We start from the raw sequence: 17,516 nt of genomic DNA, 5'->3' as shown, positions 1-17,516 counted from the left end.
CCCTGGTCCACCTTTATGGCGATATCTCGAAAAGGTGTCCACCTATAGAATTAAGGCCCGCTCCCCTTTAAAATACTCATTAACACCTTTAATTTGATACCCATATCGTACAAACAAATTCTAGAGTCACCCCTGGTCCACCTTTATGGCGATATCTCGAAAAGGTGTCCACCTATAGAATTAAGGCCCGCTCCCCTTTAAAATACTCATTAGCACCTTTAATTTGATACCCATATCGTACAAACAAATTCTAGAGTCACCCCTGGTCCACCTTTATGGCGATATCTCGAAAAGGCGTCCACATATAGAACTAAGGCCCACTACCTTTTAAAATACTCATTAATACCATTATTTGATACCCACATCGTACAAACGCATTATAGAGTCAACCCTGGTCCACCTTTATAAAGATATCTTGAAAAGGCGGCCACCTATAGAACTAAGTCCCACTCCCTTTTAAAATAGTCATTAAAACCTCTCATTTGATACCCATATCGTACAAACAAATTCTATATGACCCCTGGTCCACCTTTATGGCGATATCTCGAGAAGGCGTCCATCTATAGAACTAAGGCCCACTCCCTTTTTAAATACTCATTAATACCATTATTTGATACCCATATCGTACAAACGCATTATAGAGTCAACCCTGGTCCACCTTTATAAAGATATCTTGAAAAGGCGTCCACCTATAGAACTAAGTCCCACTCCCTTTTAAAATAGTCATTAACACCTTTCATTTGATACCCATATCGTACAAACAAATTCTATATGACCCCTGGTCCACCTTTATGGCGATATCTCGAAAAGGCGTCCATCTATAGAACTAAGGCCCACTCCCTTTTAAAATACTCATTAAAACCATTATTTGATACCCATATCCTACAAACGCATTATATAGTCAACCCTGGTCCACCTTGAAAAGGCGTCCAACTATAGAACTAAGTCCCACTCCCTTTTAAAATACTCATTAACACCTTTAATTTGATATCCATATCGTACAAACAAATTCTAGAGTCACCCCTGGTCCACCTTTATGGCGATATCTCGAAAAGGTGTCCACCTATAGAATTAAGGCCCACTCCCTTTTAAAATACTCATTAACACCTTTAATTTGATACCCATATCGTACAACAAAATTCTACAGTCACCCCTGGTCCACCTTTATGGCGATATCTCGAAAAGGTGTCCACCTATAGAATTAAGGCCCACTCCCTTTTAAAACACTCATTAACACCTTTAATTTGATACCCATATCGTACAAACAAATTCTAGAGTCACCCCTGGTCCACCTTTATGGCGATATCTCGAAAAGGTGTTCACCTATAGAATTAAGGCCCACTCCCTTTTAAAATACTCATTAACACCTTTAATTTGATACCCATATCGTACAACAAAATTCTACAGTCACCCCTGGTCCACCTTTATGGCGATATCTCGAAAAGGTGTCCACCTATAGAATTAAGGCCCACTCCCTTTTAAAATACTCATTAACACCTTTAATTTGATACCCATATCGTACAAACAAATTCTAGAGTCACCCCTGGTCCACCTTTATGGCGATATCTCGAAAAGGTGTCCACCTATAGAATTAAGGCCCACTCCCCTTTAAAATACTCATTAACACCTTTAATTTGATACCCATATCGTACAAACAAATTCTAGAGTCACCCCTGGTCCACCTTTATGGCGATATCTCGAAAAGGTGTCCACCTATAGAATTAAGGCCCGCTCCCCTTTTAAAATACTCATTAACACCTTTAATTTGATACCCATATCGTACAAACAAATTCTAGAGTCACCCCTGGTCCACCTTTATGGCGATATCTCGAAAAGGTGTCCACCTATAGAATTAAGGCCTGCTCCCCTTTAAAATACTCATTAACACCTTTAATTTGATACCCATATCGTACAAACAAATTCTAGAGTCACCCCTGGTCCACCTTTATGGCGATATCTCGAAAAGGTGTCCACCTGTAGAATTAAGGCCCACTCCCTTTTAAAATACTCACTAGCACCTTTAATTTGATACCCATATCGTACAAACAAATTCTAGAGTCACCCCTGGTCCACCTTTATGGCGATATCTCGAAAAGGTGTCCACCTATAGAATTAAGGCCCACTCCCCTTTAAAATACTCATTAACACCTTTAATTTGATACCCATATCGTACAAACAAATTCTAGAGTCACCCCTGGTCCACCTTTATGGCGATATCTCGAAAAGGTGTCCACCTATAAAACTAAGGCCCACTCCCTTTTAAAATACTCATTAATACCATTATTTGATACCCATATCCTACAAACGCATTATAGAGTCAACCCTGGTCCACCTTTATAAAGATATCTTGAAAAGGCGTCCAACTATAGAACTAAGTCCCACTACCTTTTAAAATACTCATTAACACCTTTAATTTGATACCCATATCGTACAAACAAATTCTAGAGTCACCCTTGGTCCACCTTTATGGCGATATCTCGAAAAGGTGTCCACCTATAGAATTAAGGCCCACTCCCTTTTAAAATACTCATTAACACCTTTAATTTGATACCCATATCGTACAAACAAATTCTAGAGTCACCCCTGGTCCACCTTTATGGCGATATCTCGAAAAGGTGTCCACCTGTAGAATTAAGGCCCACTCCCTTTTAAAATACTCACTAGCACCTTTAATTTGATACCCATATCGTACAAACAAATTCTAGAGTCACCCCTGGTCCACCTTTATGGCGATATCTCGAAAAGGTGTCCACCTATAGAATTAAGGCCCACTCCCCTTTAAAATACTCATTAACACCTTTAATTTGATACCCATATCGTACAAACAAATTCTAGAGTCACCCCTGGTCCACCTTTATGGCGATATCTTGAAAAGGTGTCCACCCATGGAATTAAGGCCCACTCCCTTTTAAAATATTCATTAACACCTTTCATTTGACACCCATATTATACAAACAAATTCTAGAGTCACCCGTGGTCCACCTTTATGGCGATATCTCGAAAAGGCGTCCACCTATAGAACTAAGGCCCAATCCCTTTTAAAATACTTATTAACACCTTTCATTTGATACCCATATCGTACAAACAAATTCTAGATGACCCTGGTCCACCTTTATGGCGATATCTCGAAAAGGCGTCCACATATAGAACTAAGGCCCACTCCCTTTTAAAATACTCATTAATACCATTATTTGATACCCACATCGTACAAACGCATTATAGAGTCAACCCTGGTCCACCTTTATAAAGATATCTTGAAAAGGCGGCCACCTATAGAACTAAGTCCCACTCCCTTTTAAAATAGTCATTAAAACCTCTCATTTGATACCCATATCGTACAAACAAATTCTATATGACCCCTGGTCCACCTTTATGGCGATATCTCGAAAAGGCGTCCATCTATAGAACTAAGGCCCACTCCCTTTTAAAATACTCATTAAAACCATTATTTGATACCCATATCCTACAAACGCATTATAGAGTCAACCCTGGTCCACCTTTATAAAGATATCTTGAAAAGGCGTCCAACTATAGAACTAAGTCCCACTCCCTTTTAAAATACTCATTAACACCTTTAATTTGATATCGATATCGTACAAACAAATTCTAAAGTCACCCCTGGTCCACCTTTATGGCGATATCTCGAAAAGGTGTCCACCTATAGAATTAAGGCCCACTCCCCTTTAAAATACTCATTAACACCTTTAATTTGATACCCATATCGTACAAACAAATTCTAGAGTCACCCCTGGTCCACCTTTATGGCGATATCTCGAAAAGGTGTCCACCTATAGAATTAAGGCCCGCTCCCCTTTAAAATACTCATTAACACCTTTAATTTGATACCCATATCGTACAAACAAATTCTAGAGTCACACCTGGTCCACCTTTATGGCGATATCTCGAAAAGGTGTCCACCTATAGAACTAAGGCCCACTCCCTTTTAAAATACTCATTAACACCTTTAATTTGATACCCATATCGTACAAACAAATTCTAGAGTCACCCCTGGTCCACCTTTATGGCGATATCTCGAAAAGGTGTCCACCTATAGAATTAAGGCCCGCTCCCCTTTAAAATACTCATTAACACCTTTAATTTGATACCCATATCGTACAAACAAATTCTAGAGTCACACCTGGTCCACCTTTATGGCGATATCTCGAAAAGGTGTCCACCTATAGAACTAAGGTCCACTCCCTTTTAAAATACTCATTAACACCTTTAATTTGATACCCATATCGTACAAACAAATTCTAGAGTCATCCCTGGTCCACCTTTATAGCGATATCTCGAAAAGGTGTCCACCTATAGAATTAAGGCCCACTCCCCTTTAAAATACTCATTAAAACCATTATTTGATACCCATATCTTACAAACGCATTATAGAGTCAACCCTGGTCCACTTTTATAAAGATATCTTGAAAAGGCGTCCAACTATAGAACTAAGTCCCACTCCCTTTTAAAATACTCATTAACACCTTTAATTTGATACCAATATCGTACAAACAAATTCTAGAGTCACCCCTGGTCCACCTTTATGGCGATATCTCGAAAAGGTGTCCACCTATAGAATTAAGGCCCACTCCCCTTTAAAATACTCATTAACACCTTTAATTTGATACCCATATCGTACAAACAAATTCTAGAGTCACCCCTGGTCCACCTTTATGGCGATATCTCGAAAAGGTGTCCACCTATAGAATTAAGGCCCGCTCCCCTTTAAAATACTCATTAACACCTTTAATTTGATACCCATATCGTACAAACAAATTCTAGAGTCACACCTGGTCCACCTTTATGGCGATATCTCGAAAAGGTGTCCACCTATAGAACTAAGGCCCACTCCCTTTTAAAATACTCATTAACACCTTTAATTTGATACCCATATCGTACAAACAAATTCTAGAGTCACCCCTGGTCCACCTTTATAGCGATATCTCGAAAAGGTGTCCACCTATAGAATTAAGGCCCACTCCCCTTTAAAATACTCATTAACACTTTAATTTGATACCCATATCGTACAAACAAATTCTAGAGTCACCCCTGGTCCACCTTTATGGCGATATCTCGAAAAGGTGTCCACTATAGAATTAAGGCCCACTCCCTTTTAAAATACTCATTAACACCTTTAATTTGATACCCATATCGTACAAACAAATTCTAGAGTCACCCCTGGTCCACCTTAATGGCGATATCTCGAAAAGGTGTCCACCTATAGAATTAAGGCCCACTCCCCTTTAAAATACTCATTAACACCTTTAATTTGATACCCATATCGTACAAACAAATTCTAGAGTCACCCCTGGTCCACCTTTATGGCGATATCTCGAAAAGGTGTCCACCTATAGAATTAAGGCCCACCCCCCCTTTAAAATACTAATTAACACCTTTAATTTTATACCCATATCGTACAAACAAATTCTCGAGTCACCCCTGGTCCACCTTTATGGCGATATCTCGAAAAGGTGTCTACCTATAGAATTAAGGCCCACTCCCTTTTAAAATACTCATTAACACCTTTAATTTGATACCCATATCGTACAAACAAATTCTAGAGTCACCCCTGGTCAAACTTTATGGTGATATCTTGAAAAGGCGCTCACCCATGGAACTAAGGCCCACGCCTTTTTAAAATACTCATTAACACCTTTCATTTGATACCCATATCGTACAAACAAATTCTAGAGTCACCCGTGTTCCACCTTTATGGCGATATCTCGAAAGGGCGTCCACCTATAGAACTAAAGCCCACGCCATTTTAAAATACTCATTAACACCCTTCATTTAATACCCATATCGTACAAACAAATTATAGAGTCACCCCTGGTCCACCTTTATGGCGATATCTCGAAAGGGCGTTCACCTATAGAACTAAGGCCCACTCCCTTTTAAAATACTCATTAACACCCTTAATTTAATACCCATATCGTACAAACAAATTCTATAGTCACCCCTGGTCCACCTTTATCGCGATATCTCGAAAAGGCGTCCACCTATTTGTGAATAATTTTAAACGAAAACAAGTAAGGAAGGCTAAGTTCGGTTGTAACCGAACATTACATACTCAGCTGAGGGCTATGGAGACAAAATAAGGGAAATGTGCTTGTATGATATGCGTATCAAATGGAAGGTATTAAATAGTATTTTAAGAGGGAGTGGGCCATAGTTCTATAGGTGGACGCCATTTAGGAATATCGCCATAAAGGTGGGCCAGGGGTGACTATAGAATTTGTTTGTACGATATGGGTATCAAATGAAAGGTGTTAATGAGTATTTTAAAAGGGAGTGGACCTTAGTTCTATAGCTGGACGCCTTTTCGAGATATCGCCATAAAGGTGGACCAGGGGTGACTATAGAATATGTTTGTACGATATGCGTATCAAATGAAAGGTGTTAATGAGTATTTTAAAAGGGAGTGAGTCTTCGTTCTATAGGTGGACGCCTTTTCGAGATATCGCCATAAAGGTGGACCAGGCGTGACTATAGAATTTGTTTGTACGATATGGGTATCAAATGAAAGGTGTTAATGAGTATTTTAAAGGTTAGTGGGCCTTAGTTCTATAGGTGGACGCCTTTTCGAGATATCGCCATAAAGGTGGACCAGGGGTCATCTAGAATTTGTTTGTACGATATGGGTATTAAATGAAATGTGTTAATGAGTATTTTAAAATGGCGTGGGCCTTAGTTCTATAGGTGGACACCTTTTCGAGATATCGCCATAAAGGTGGACCACGGGTGACTATAGAATTTGTTTGTACGATATGGGTATCAAATGAAAGGTGTTAATGAGTATTTTAAAAGTGAGTGGGCCTTAGTTCTATAGGTGGACGCCTTTTCGATATATCGCCATAAAGGTGGACCAGGCGTGACTATAGAATTTGTTTGTACGATATGGGTATCAAATGAAAGGTGTCAATGAGTATTTTAAAAGGAAGTCGGCCTTAGTTCTATAGGTGGACGCCTTTTCGAGATATCGCCATAAAGGTGGACCAGGGGTGACTCTATAATTTGTTTGTACGATATGGGTATTAAATGAAACGTGTTAATGAGTATTTTGAAATGGGTTGGGCCTTAGTTCTATAGGTGGACACCTTTTCGAGATATCGCCATAAAGGTGGACCACGGGTGGCTCTAGAATTTGTTTGTACGATATGGGTATCAAATGAAAGGTGTTAATGAGTATTTTAAAAGCGCGTGAGCCTTAGTTCTATGGGTGGACGCCTTTTCGAGATATCTTTATAAAGGTGGACCAGGGTTGACTCTATAATGCGTTTGTACGATATGGGTATCAAATAAAGGTATTAATGAGGGTTTTAAAAGGGAGTGGTGGTAGTTGTATATGTGAAGTCGTTTTCGAGATATTAACCAAAATGTGGACCAGTTTGACCCAAAACATCATCTGTCGAGTACCGCTAATTTATTTATATATGTAATACCACGAACAGTATTCCTGCCAAGATTCCAAGGGGTTTTGATTTCGCCTTGCAGAACTTTTTCATTTTCTTCTACTTAATATGGTAGGTGTCACGCTCATTTTGAAAAGTTTTCTTCTAAAGTTATATTTTGCGGCAATAAAACAATCCAATTACCATGTTTCATCCCTTTTTTCGTATTTGGTATAGAATTATGGCATTTAATTTTTCGTAATTTTCGATATCGAAAAAGTGGGTTTGGTCATAGTCGGATTTCGGCCATTTTTTATACCAAAGTGAGTTCAGATAAATACGTGAACTAAGTTTAGTAAAGATATATCTATTTTTGCTCAAGTTATCGTGTTAAGGGCCGAGCGGAAGGACAGACGGTCGACTGTGTATAAAAACTGGGCGTGGCTTCAACCGATTTCGCCCTTTTTCACAGAAAACAGTTATCGTCCTAGAATCTAAGCCCCTACCAAATTTTACAAGAATTGGTAAATTTTTGTTCGACTTATGGCATTAAAAGTATCCTAGACAAATTAAATGAAAAAGGGCGGAGCCACGCCCATTTTGAAATTTTCTTTTATTTTTATATTTTGTTGCACCATATCATTACTGGAGTTGAATGTTGACATAATTGACTTATATACTGTAAAGATATTCAATTTTTTGTTAAAATTTAACTTTAAAAATTTTTTTTTATAAATGTGGGCGTGGCCGTTCTCCGATTTTGCTAATTTTTATTACAGTAATAGGAGTAACGTTCCTGCCAAATTTCATCATGATATCTTCAACGACTGCCAAATTACAGCGAAATTTTCGATATTGAAAAAGTGGGCGTGGTTATAGTCCGATATCGTTGATTTTAAATAGCGATCTGAGATGAGTGCCCATGAACCTACATACCTCAAAATTGACCCAAGTTATCGTGTTAACGGACAGACGGACAGACGGGCGGTCATGGCTCAATCAAATTTTTTTTCGATGCTGATGATTTTGATATATGGAAGTCTATATCTATCTCGATTCCTTTATACCTGTACAACCAACCGTTATCCAATCAAAGTTAATATACTCTGTGAGTTCTGCTCAACTGCGTATAATTAAAAAAAGATTTAAGTAAATGATAACATGCCAAAGTCGGTTATATGTGGCAGTACTTGTGGTACATTGGAAAATTGTTGTTGTTGTGCTGTATTTGTTTTACAATAATATATGAGTCGTTTTGTACAAATATAATCTGTAGCTATTGTTTTCTTGTAAAAAAATCTATCAACTTCTATCACTATTTTAATTTTTCGTCTACCAACATTCTCTTTTTAAAAGTCCGTGCACTGCTGGGCATTGATTTATATTGTGACGAATATGAGTGACACTAATTGATACTCACATCTCTAGTCTGATGTTAAGTAAATGAAGTCACAACAACAATAAAGCAGACAGTCACTTGTATCTACATAAACGAATCAATCATTATGTCTACACATATGTACATACACGCAGCTGAGAAGCAATGCACAACCACATGTCGCGGCCTCTTGGCCCGAGATATCGCCATAAAAGTGGACCAGGGGTGACTATAGAATATGTTTGTACGATATGCGTATCAAATGAAAGGTGTTAATGAGTATTTTAAAAGGGAGTGAGTCTTCGTTCTATAGGTGGACGCCTTTTCGAGATATCGCCATAAAGGTGGACCAGGCGTGACTATAGAATTTGTTTGTACGATATGGGTATCAAATGAAAGGTGTTAATGAGTATTTTAAAAGCGCGTGAGCCTTAGTTCTATGGGTGGACGCCTTTTCGAGATATCTTTATAAAGGTGGACCAGGGTTGACTCTATAATGCGTTTGTACGATATGGGTATCAAATAAAGGTATTAATGAGGGTTTTAAAAGGGAGTGGTGGTAGTTGTATATGTGAAGTCGTTTTCGAGATATTAACCAAAATGTGGACCAGTTTGACCCAAAACATCATCTGTCGAGTACCGCTAATTTATTTATATATGTAATACCACGAACAGTATTCCTGCCAAGATTCCAAGGGGTTTTGATTTCGCCTTGCAGAACTTTTTCATTTTCTTCTACTTAATATGGTAGGTGTCACGCTCATTTTGAAAAGTTTTTTTCTAAAGTTATATTTTGCGGCAATAAAACAATCCAATTACCATGTTTCATCCCTTTTTTCGTATTTGGTATAGAATTATGGCATTTAATTTTTCGTAATTTTCGATATCGAAAAAGTGGGTTTGGTCATAGTCGGATTTCGGCCATTTTTTATACCAAAGTGAGTTCAGATAAATACGTGAACTAAGTTTAGTAAAGATATATCTATTTTTGCTCAAGTTATCGTGTTAAGGGCCGAGCGGAAGGACAGACGGTCGACTGTGTATAAAAACTGGGCGTGGCTTCAACCGATTTCGCCCTTTTTCACAGAAAACAGTTATCGTCCTAGAATCTAAGCCCCTACCAAATTTTACAAGAATTGGTAAATTTTTGTTCGACTTATGGCATTAAAAGTATCCTAGACAAATTAAATGAAAAAGGGCGGAGCCACGCCCATTTTGAAATTTTCTTTTATTTTTATATTTTGTTGCACCATATCATTACTGGAGTTGAATGTTGACATAATTGACTTATATACTGTAAAGATATTCAATTTTTTGTTAAAATTTAACTTTAAAAATTTTTTTTTATAAATGTGGGCGTGGCCGTTCTCCGATTTTGCTAATTTTTATTACAGTAATAGGAGTAACGTTCCTGCCAAATTTCATCATGATATCTTCAACGACTGCCAAATTACAGCGAAATTTTCGATATTGAAAAAGTGGGCGTGGTTATAGTCCGATATCGTTGATTTTAAATAGCGATCTGAGATGAGTGCCCATGAACCTACATACCTCAAAATTGACCCAAGTTATCGTGTTAACGGACAGACGGACAGACGGGCGGTCATGGCTCAATCAAATTTTTTTTCGATGCTGATGATTTTGATATATGGAAGTCTATATCTATCTCGATTCCTTTATACCTGTACAACCAACCGTTATCCAATCAAAGTTAATATACTCTGTGAGTTCTGCTCAACTGCGTATAATTAAAAAAAGATTTAAGTAAATGATAACATGCCAAAGTCGGTTATATGTGGCAGTACTTGTGGTACATTGGAAAATTGTTGTTGTTGTGCTGTATTTGTTTTACAATAATATATGAGTCGTTTTGTACAAATATAATCTGTAGCTATTGTTTTCTTGTAAAAAAATCTATCAACTTCTATCACTATTTTAATTTTTCGTCTACCAACATTCTCTTTTTAAAAGTCCGTGCACTGCTGGGCATTGATTTATATTGTGACGAATATGAGTGACACTAATTGATACTCACATCTCTAGTCTGATGTTAAGTAAATGAAGTCACAACAACAATAAAGCAGACAGTCACTTGTATCTTCATAAACGAATCAATCATTATGTCTACACATATGTACATACACGCAGCTGAGAAGCAATGCACAACCACATGTCGCGGCCTCTTGGCCCGAGATATCGCCATAAAGGTGGACCAGGGGTGACTATAGAATATGTTTGTACGATATGCGTATCAAATGAAAGGTGTTAATGAGTATTTTAAAAGGGAGTGAGTCTTCGTTCTATAGGTGGACGCCTTTTCGAGATATCGCCATAAAGGTGGACCAGGCGTGACTATAGAATTTGTTTGTACGATATGGGTATCAAATGAAAGGTGTTAATGAGTATTTTAAAGGTTAGTGGGCCTTAGTTCTATAGGTGGACGCCTTTTCGAGATATCGCCATAAAGGTGGACCAGGGGTCATCTAGAATTTGTTTGTACGATATGGGTATTAAATGAAATGTGTTAATGAGTATTTTAAAATGGCGTGGGCCTTAGTTCTATAGGTGGACACCTTTTCGAGATATCGCCATAAAGGTGGACCACGGGTGACTATAGAATTTGTTTGTACGATATGGGTATCAAATGAAAGGTGTTAATGAGTATTTTAAAAGTGAGTGGGCCTTAGTTCTATAGGTGGACGCCTTTTCGATATATCGCCATAAAGGTGGACCAGGCGTGACTATAGAATTTGTTTGTACGATATGGGTATCAAATGAAAGGTGTCAATGAGTATTTTAAAAGGAAGTCGGCCTTAGTTCTATAGGTGGACGCCTTTTCGAGATATCGCCATAAAGGTGGACCAGGGGTGACTCTATAATTTGTTTGTACGATATGGGTATTAAATGAAACGTGTTAATGAGTATTTTGAAATGGGTTGGGCCTTAGTTCTATAGGTGGACACCTTTTCGAGATATCGCCATAAAGGTGGACCACGGGTGGCTCTAGAATTTGTTTGTACGATATGGGTATCAAATGAAAGGTGTTAATGAGTATTTTAAAAGCGCGTGAGCCTTAGTTCTATGGGTGGACGCCTTTTCGAGATATCTTTATAAAGGTGGACCAGGGTTGACTCTATAATGCGTTTGTACGATATGGGTATCAAATAAAGGTATTAATGAGGGTTTTAAAAGGGAGTGGTGGTAGTTGTATATGTGAAGTCGTTTTCGAGATATTAACCAAAATGTGGACCAGTTTGACCCAAAACATCATCTGTCGAGTACCGCTAATTTATTTATATATGTAATACCACGAACAGTATTCCTGCCAAGATTCCAAGGGGTTTTGATTTCGCCTTGCAGAACTTTTTCATTTTCTTCTACTTAATATGGTAGGTGTCACGCTCATTTTGAAAAGTTTTTTTCTAAAGTTATATTTTGCGGCAATAAAACAATCCAATTACCATGTTTCATCCCTTTTTTCGTATTTGGTATAGAATTATGGCATTTAATTTTTCGTAATTTTCGATATCGAAAAAGTGGGTTTGGTCATAGTCGGATTTCGGCCATTTTTTATACCAAAGTGAGTTCAGATAAATACGTGAACTAAGTTTAGTAAAGATATATCTATTTTTGCTCAAGTTATCGTGTTAAGGGCCGAGCGGAAGGACAGACGGTCGACTGTGTATAAAAACTGGGCGTGGCTTCAACCGATTTCGCCCTTTTTCACAGAAAACAGTTATCGTCCTAGAATCTAAGCCCCTACCAAATTTTACAAGAATTGGTAAATTTTTGTTCGACTTATGGCATTAAAAGTATCCTAGACAAATTAAATGAAAAAGGGCGGAGCCACGCCCATTTTGAAATTTTCTTTTATTTTTATATTTTGTTGCACCATATCATTACTGGAGTTGAATGTTGACATAATTGACTTATATACTGTAAAGATATTCAATTTTTTGTTAAAATTTAACTTTAAAAATTTTTTTTTATAAATGTGGGCGTGGCCGTTCTCCGATTTTGCTAATTTTTATTACAGTAATAGGAGTAACGTTCCTGCCAAATTTCATCATGATATCTTCAACGACTGCCAAATTACAGCGAAATTTTCGATATTGAAAAAGTGGGCGTGGTTATAGTCCGATATCGTTGATTTTAAATAGCGATCTGAGATGAGTGCCCATGAACCTACATACCTCAAAATTGACCCAAGTTATCGTGTTAACGGACAGACGGACAGACGGGCGGTCATGGCTCAATCAAATTTTTTTTCGATGCTGATGATTTTGATATATGGAAGTCTATATCTATCTCGATTCCTTTATACCTGTACAACCAACCGTTATCCAATCAAAGTTAATATACTCTGTGAGTTCTGCTCAACTGCGTATAATTAAAAAAAGATTTAAGTAAATGATAACATGCCAAAGTCGGTTATATGTGGCAGTACTTGTGGTACATTGGAAAATTGTTGTTGTTGTGCTGTATTTGTTTTACAATAATATATGAGTCGTTTTGTACAAATATAATCTGTAGCTATTGTTTTCTTGTAAAAAAATCTATCAACTTCTATCACTATTTTAATTTTTCGTCTACCAACATTCTCTTTTTAAAAGTCCGTGCACTGCTGGGCATTGATTTATATTGTGACGAATATGAGTGACACTAATTGATACTCACATCTCTAGTCTGATGTTAAGTAAATGAAGTCACAACAACAATAAAGCAGACAGTCACTTGTATCTACATAAACGAATCAATCATTATGTCTACACATATGTACATACACGCAGCTGAGAAGCAATGCACAACCACATGTATATATCTGAGATACTCCCGAAAGTATGCAATGAGAGAAGCTATAAAATCTTGAAATTTTAGTTACAGCTGAGAAATTTAATAGCTGAAGGCCAACTAGTAGATTCTGGAAATGGAAGCGCCTGGAAGATGCGAACGAGGAAATCAGAGAGTATAAAATGCGATACCAGTAGAGGCGCTACAATCAGTTTCGATTAAGACGCTATCTAGCGAACAATAGTAGTGTTATTCTGAAGTACTTTAATAAAGGTCATTTTGCATTATTACATATTGGAGTTATTTATTCAACAGTTTAGTGATTCGAAATTAGCACAAAGTTGCATATAAGAGGATTTGCTGTATATTCGTTACAATATGTAGCTTTTGGAAAAGCTTTCTATTTTGGTAAGCCAAACAAGGAAGTATTTCCCTATACAAGAAAAATACTTGGGACTTTTCCGTATCAGATGGCGCCAGTGTCACTCAATCTACCGTTCTCCATAAAAATACGTGCAATCTACTCATAATGCATAAGATTGGGTTAAACGCATCTATGTATATGAAAAACTGCTTATTGTTGGGGCTAATAGCTGTGTTTTTTTTACATCTACACATATACGTTAACGCTTAAACTTTATATGGGTTGCTAAGCGTTAAACTTTATCTACTCTTCTGAAATTGCTTCGCATAAAATAAGGACTCCTAAATTTCAAAACGCATTATACTCAGATGCAACTGAAATATGTGTCTATGTTTCACCTCTATACTACCTCTATGTATTACCTCTACAAATGGTGTCTATCCATTATACAGCTATATGTTATACACTATGGCTACCAGAGGTGTGTGTCTGCGCTTTTCGGTACAACATGTTATGTAGCTGGTTGGGACTCCTAAGCATTATCTTAGCGAGGATAAGCGTTTTTTCTTACGCGCAAACGTAAACGTATACACGGCTAATGTTTAGTAGACCTATCTAGCGGCAACTAGCTACAGAACATGTTGTACCGAAAAGCGCAGAGCTGAATCGGTTGCGGTGAATAGTGGACACACACCATTTGTAGAGCTAATACATAGAGGTACTGTAGAGGTGAAACATAGACACATATTTCAGTTGCATCTGAGTATAATGCGTATTGAAATTTAGGAGTCCTAATTTCATGCGCAGCAATTTCAGAAGATTAGATAAAGTTTAACGCTTGGCAATCCATATAAAGTTTAAGCGTAAACGTATTGTAACGAATTTATTGAAATTCCGCTTATTCCAAATCTTCTGCTAACGTCCGAATCACTAAACTGTTGAATAAATAACTCCAATATTGAATAATGCAAAAATGGTCTTTATTAGACTACTTGAAAATACACTTATACTTCGCAACTGATAGCTTGCTTAAATCAATCTGATTGTCGTGCCTCAACTGTTGCTGCTTTTTATACTGTTTGGTTTCCTCGTTGATATATTTCTAGGCGCTTCTATTTCTAGAATTTACTAGTTAGTTATCAGCTATAAATTTCTCTTCTCATATCATGCGCGTGTATATGTGAGTGATACTTGCACAAATGATTGCATACTTTTGGGAGTATCTCAGATATATGCTTGTGTTTGTGCGTTACTCTCCGCTGCTCGTATGGACATATGGGTAGACATAATGATTGATTTGTTGATGTGCATACGAGTCACTGCTTAGTATCGGCTTGGAGATGATAGTATCCCTTAGTGTTGCTAATATTCGTCACAGTGTATAGATGTAAAAAACACAGCTATTATTGAAGTTAGACTAACTTTCTTTATCAGATATAAAACTTGATAAAATATTGCGTCTTTTGATACTATGCCTCTATGTATTATGGTCTTTAGTTGTCTCACTTTGAATTTTAAGCAGAACTTATAAAATTATACCTACTTTTCAAATAAAATACTCAGGTACAATGTAAAAAAATATTTTTGAGGTCGCGGCCTCTTGGCCCGATGCCTGCTTGGGTCGGGGGCCTGTGGTATTTTGCCAGCCCTGCCACCCTATCGTTGCGCCACTGTTCCTAATTTTTCCTAGAATTTGGTATAATATATTTTAAAAAAAGTATAAACCGGTGATTAACTTTTGGAAATGTTAGAGAAGTCTTACTAAATACATATATCGATATTACATTCATATATGTACATAAAAAACACTTTGCAACTCGGCCAATCGGTTACAGTCACAAATATTTGTATTGTGACAATAATTCTTAGTAAGATCTGGAACATAACACCATATTAAAAGCTTTTCATTCAATGGGTTCAGCATTATTATTCATTAACCATTTCCACATTTTATTAGCTTCAACAACTCCATCGTATGGAAGCTGGTTAAGTAGATAATTTTCGATATCCCTAATTACATAGTGGTCATTCCCAAGGATTTTGAAAACAACATATGGTCTTTATATTTAGGAACAATGTTTTTATTTGTCCCAAATACAGAGTCCATATTTTTTATACAACAAAATCACCAACCTTATATTTTTTAGAATCTATGGTATGATTCGAAAAATAATAACTACATATATTCTTGAGCATGCTGAATTGTCTCACTAGCATCAGCTCGGATTTTACCTAAATCTCGTTTCACAGGAAATGCCTAATTTACTATTTACACACTTTTCTCGGATGTGCCCATACGTACTCACATATATGTACCTGCGTACTGACAATTGTTAAAATTCTAACGATTTGTCTTTTATCAACCATTAAATGATCCAAATGTACATACATACATTCTTATACAGTAAAAATATTTCTCTCTTTTCTCTTATAGCTTCCCGCCAATTACGACGAAAAGTTCCCTATGCTGGACATCTTATGACTCCGCGGCGCCTTTGGTTAAATAAAATACCAACACAATGTGATGTTGTCATTGAGTTTCCTGAAGATGCGCCTGATGAGGCACTTCGCTGGCTTTTGGCACGTTTACGCTCCCAACCACCGTCGGGGCTTGGCTTGGTGGTTCAAGTGAAGGCTCATGAAAGTACAAGACGGAATGCATTCTACATTAGCTCACCCACTAATGTGTAAGTATTCTCTCATATTAATAAAAATTTAAAATATATTTTTGTTTAACCACAATTGTAAAAGCATTGGAGAACTAACTTTATTCTCAGGTCTCGCATGCAGCTCAAATAACCATTGATAGCTAAAGAGCACATTATTATACTCACCCAGAGTATATTAATATTGGTAACATAACGGACGAGTCGAGATAAATATAGACTTCAATATATGAAAACGCTCAAGATGAAAAAATGAATGTAAAGTTATTTATATGAAATGAACTGTACAATTGAAACTCACGCTGAGTAGCTCAAATAACCATTGTAACGAATTTATGGAAATTCCGCTTATTTGAAACCTTATGCTAACGCTCGAATCGCTAAACTGTTGAATACATAACTCCAATATTCCGTATTAGAGCTTACGATTTCTTGAATATGTTCGAGAAGAGATTTCTCGCGAGTCTCGCCTTCTCGCGAGATTCTCGAATCTCGAATTACTCGTAAGGCTCGCGAGCTTCCCGATATTCAAATTAATCGATTCATTGGCTGTTTTATATAAAGCTTACGATTTCTTCTGGAGCACAAGCCAAAATTTCCGCAAAACCACAAGTCAAAAATCCCGAAATGTATAGAATATTGCCAATGCAGCGACTGCATTGAAAGTCGAGAAGATCGCGAGTATTACGAGTAATTCGAGATTCGAGAGTCTCGCGAGCCTTACGAGTAATTCAAAAATCTCGCGAGAAGGCGTGTTCTTGATGTCTCGTTGAAAAATAAAATATTGTGAACAAAATTATATGTATAATAAATATGTTTTGAGTTGAATGTCATTGAAGCAATATAATCAATAAAAAAGTTACAAGTAAAAAAACCAAGTGTATAAATATTGTCTATACAGCAATTAAGTAAGAATGTCGGCAAGCTCG

The 17,516-nt window shown here is 37.1% G+C and overlaps 1 protein-coding gene across 15 annotated transcripts in view; it reads left to right on the top strand.

Moving 5' to 3' along the window:
* Nucleotides 1-17,516, top strand: part of wwk (white walker) — a 600,820-nt gene that overhangs the window by 116,005 nt on the left and 467,299 nt on the right. For all 15 annotated transcript variants that reach the window (XM_067765914.1, XM_067765921.1, XM_067765915.1 and 12 more), the window contains one exon: nt 16,356-16,608. In XM_067765914.1, the coding sequence (XP_067622015.1) occupies nt 16,356-16,608 (253 nt within the window). The remainder of the gene's footprint in view (nt 1-16,355; nt 16,609-17,516) is intronic.

This window comes from Eurosta solidaginis, chromosome 2 (assembly GCF_040869045.1).
Source record: "Eurosta solidaginis isolate ZX-2024a chromosome 2, ASM4086904v1, whole genome shotgun sequence".
Classification (NCBI taxonomy): domain Eukaryota; kingdom Metazoa; phylum Arthropoda; class Insecta; order Diptera; family Tephritidae; genus Eurosta; species Eurosta solidaginis.
The sequence above is the reverse complement of the archived record's forward strand: the minus strand, read 5'-3'. Positions and strand labels throughout refer to the sequence as shown.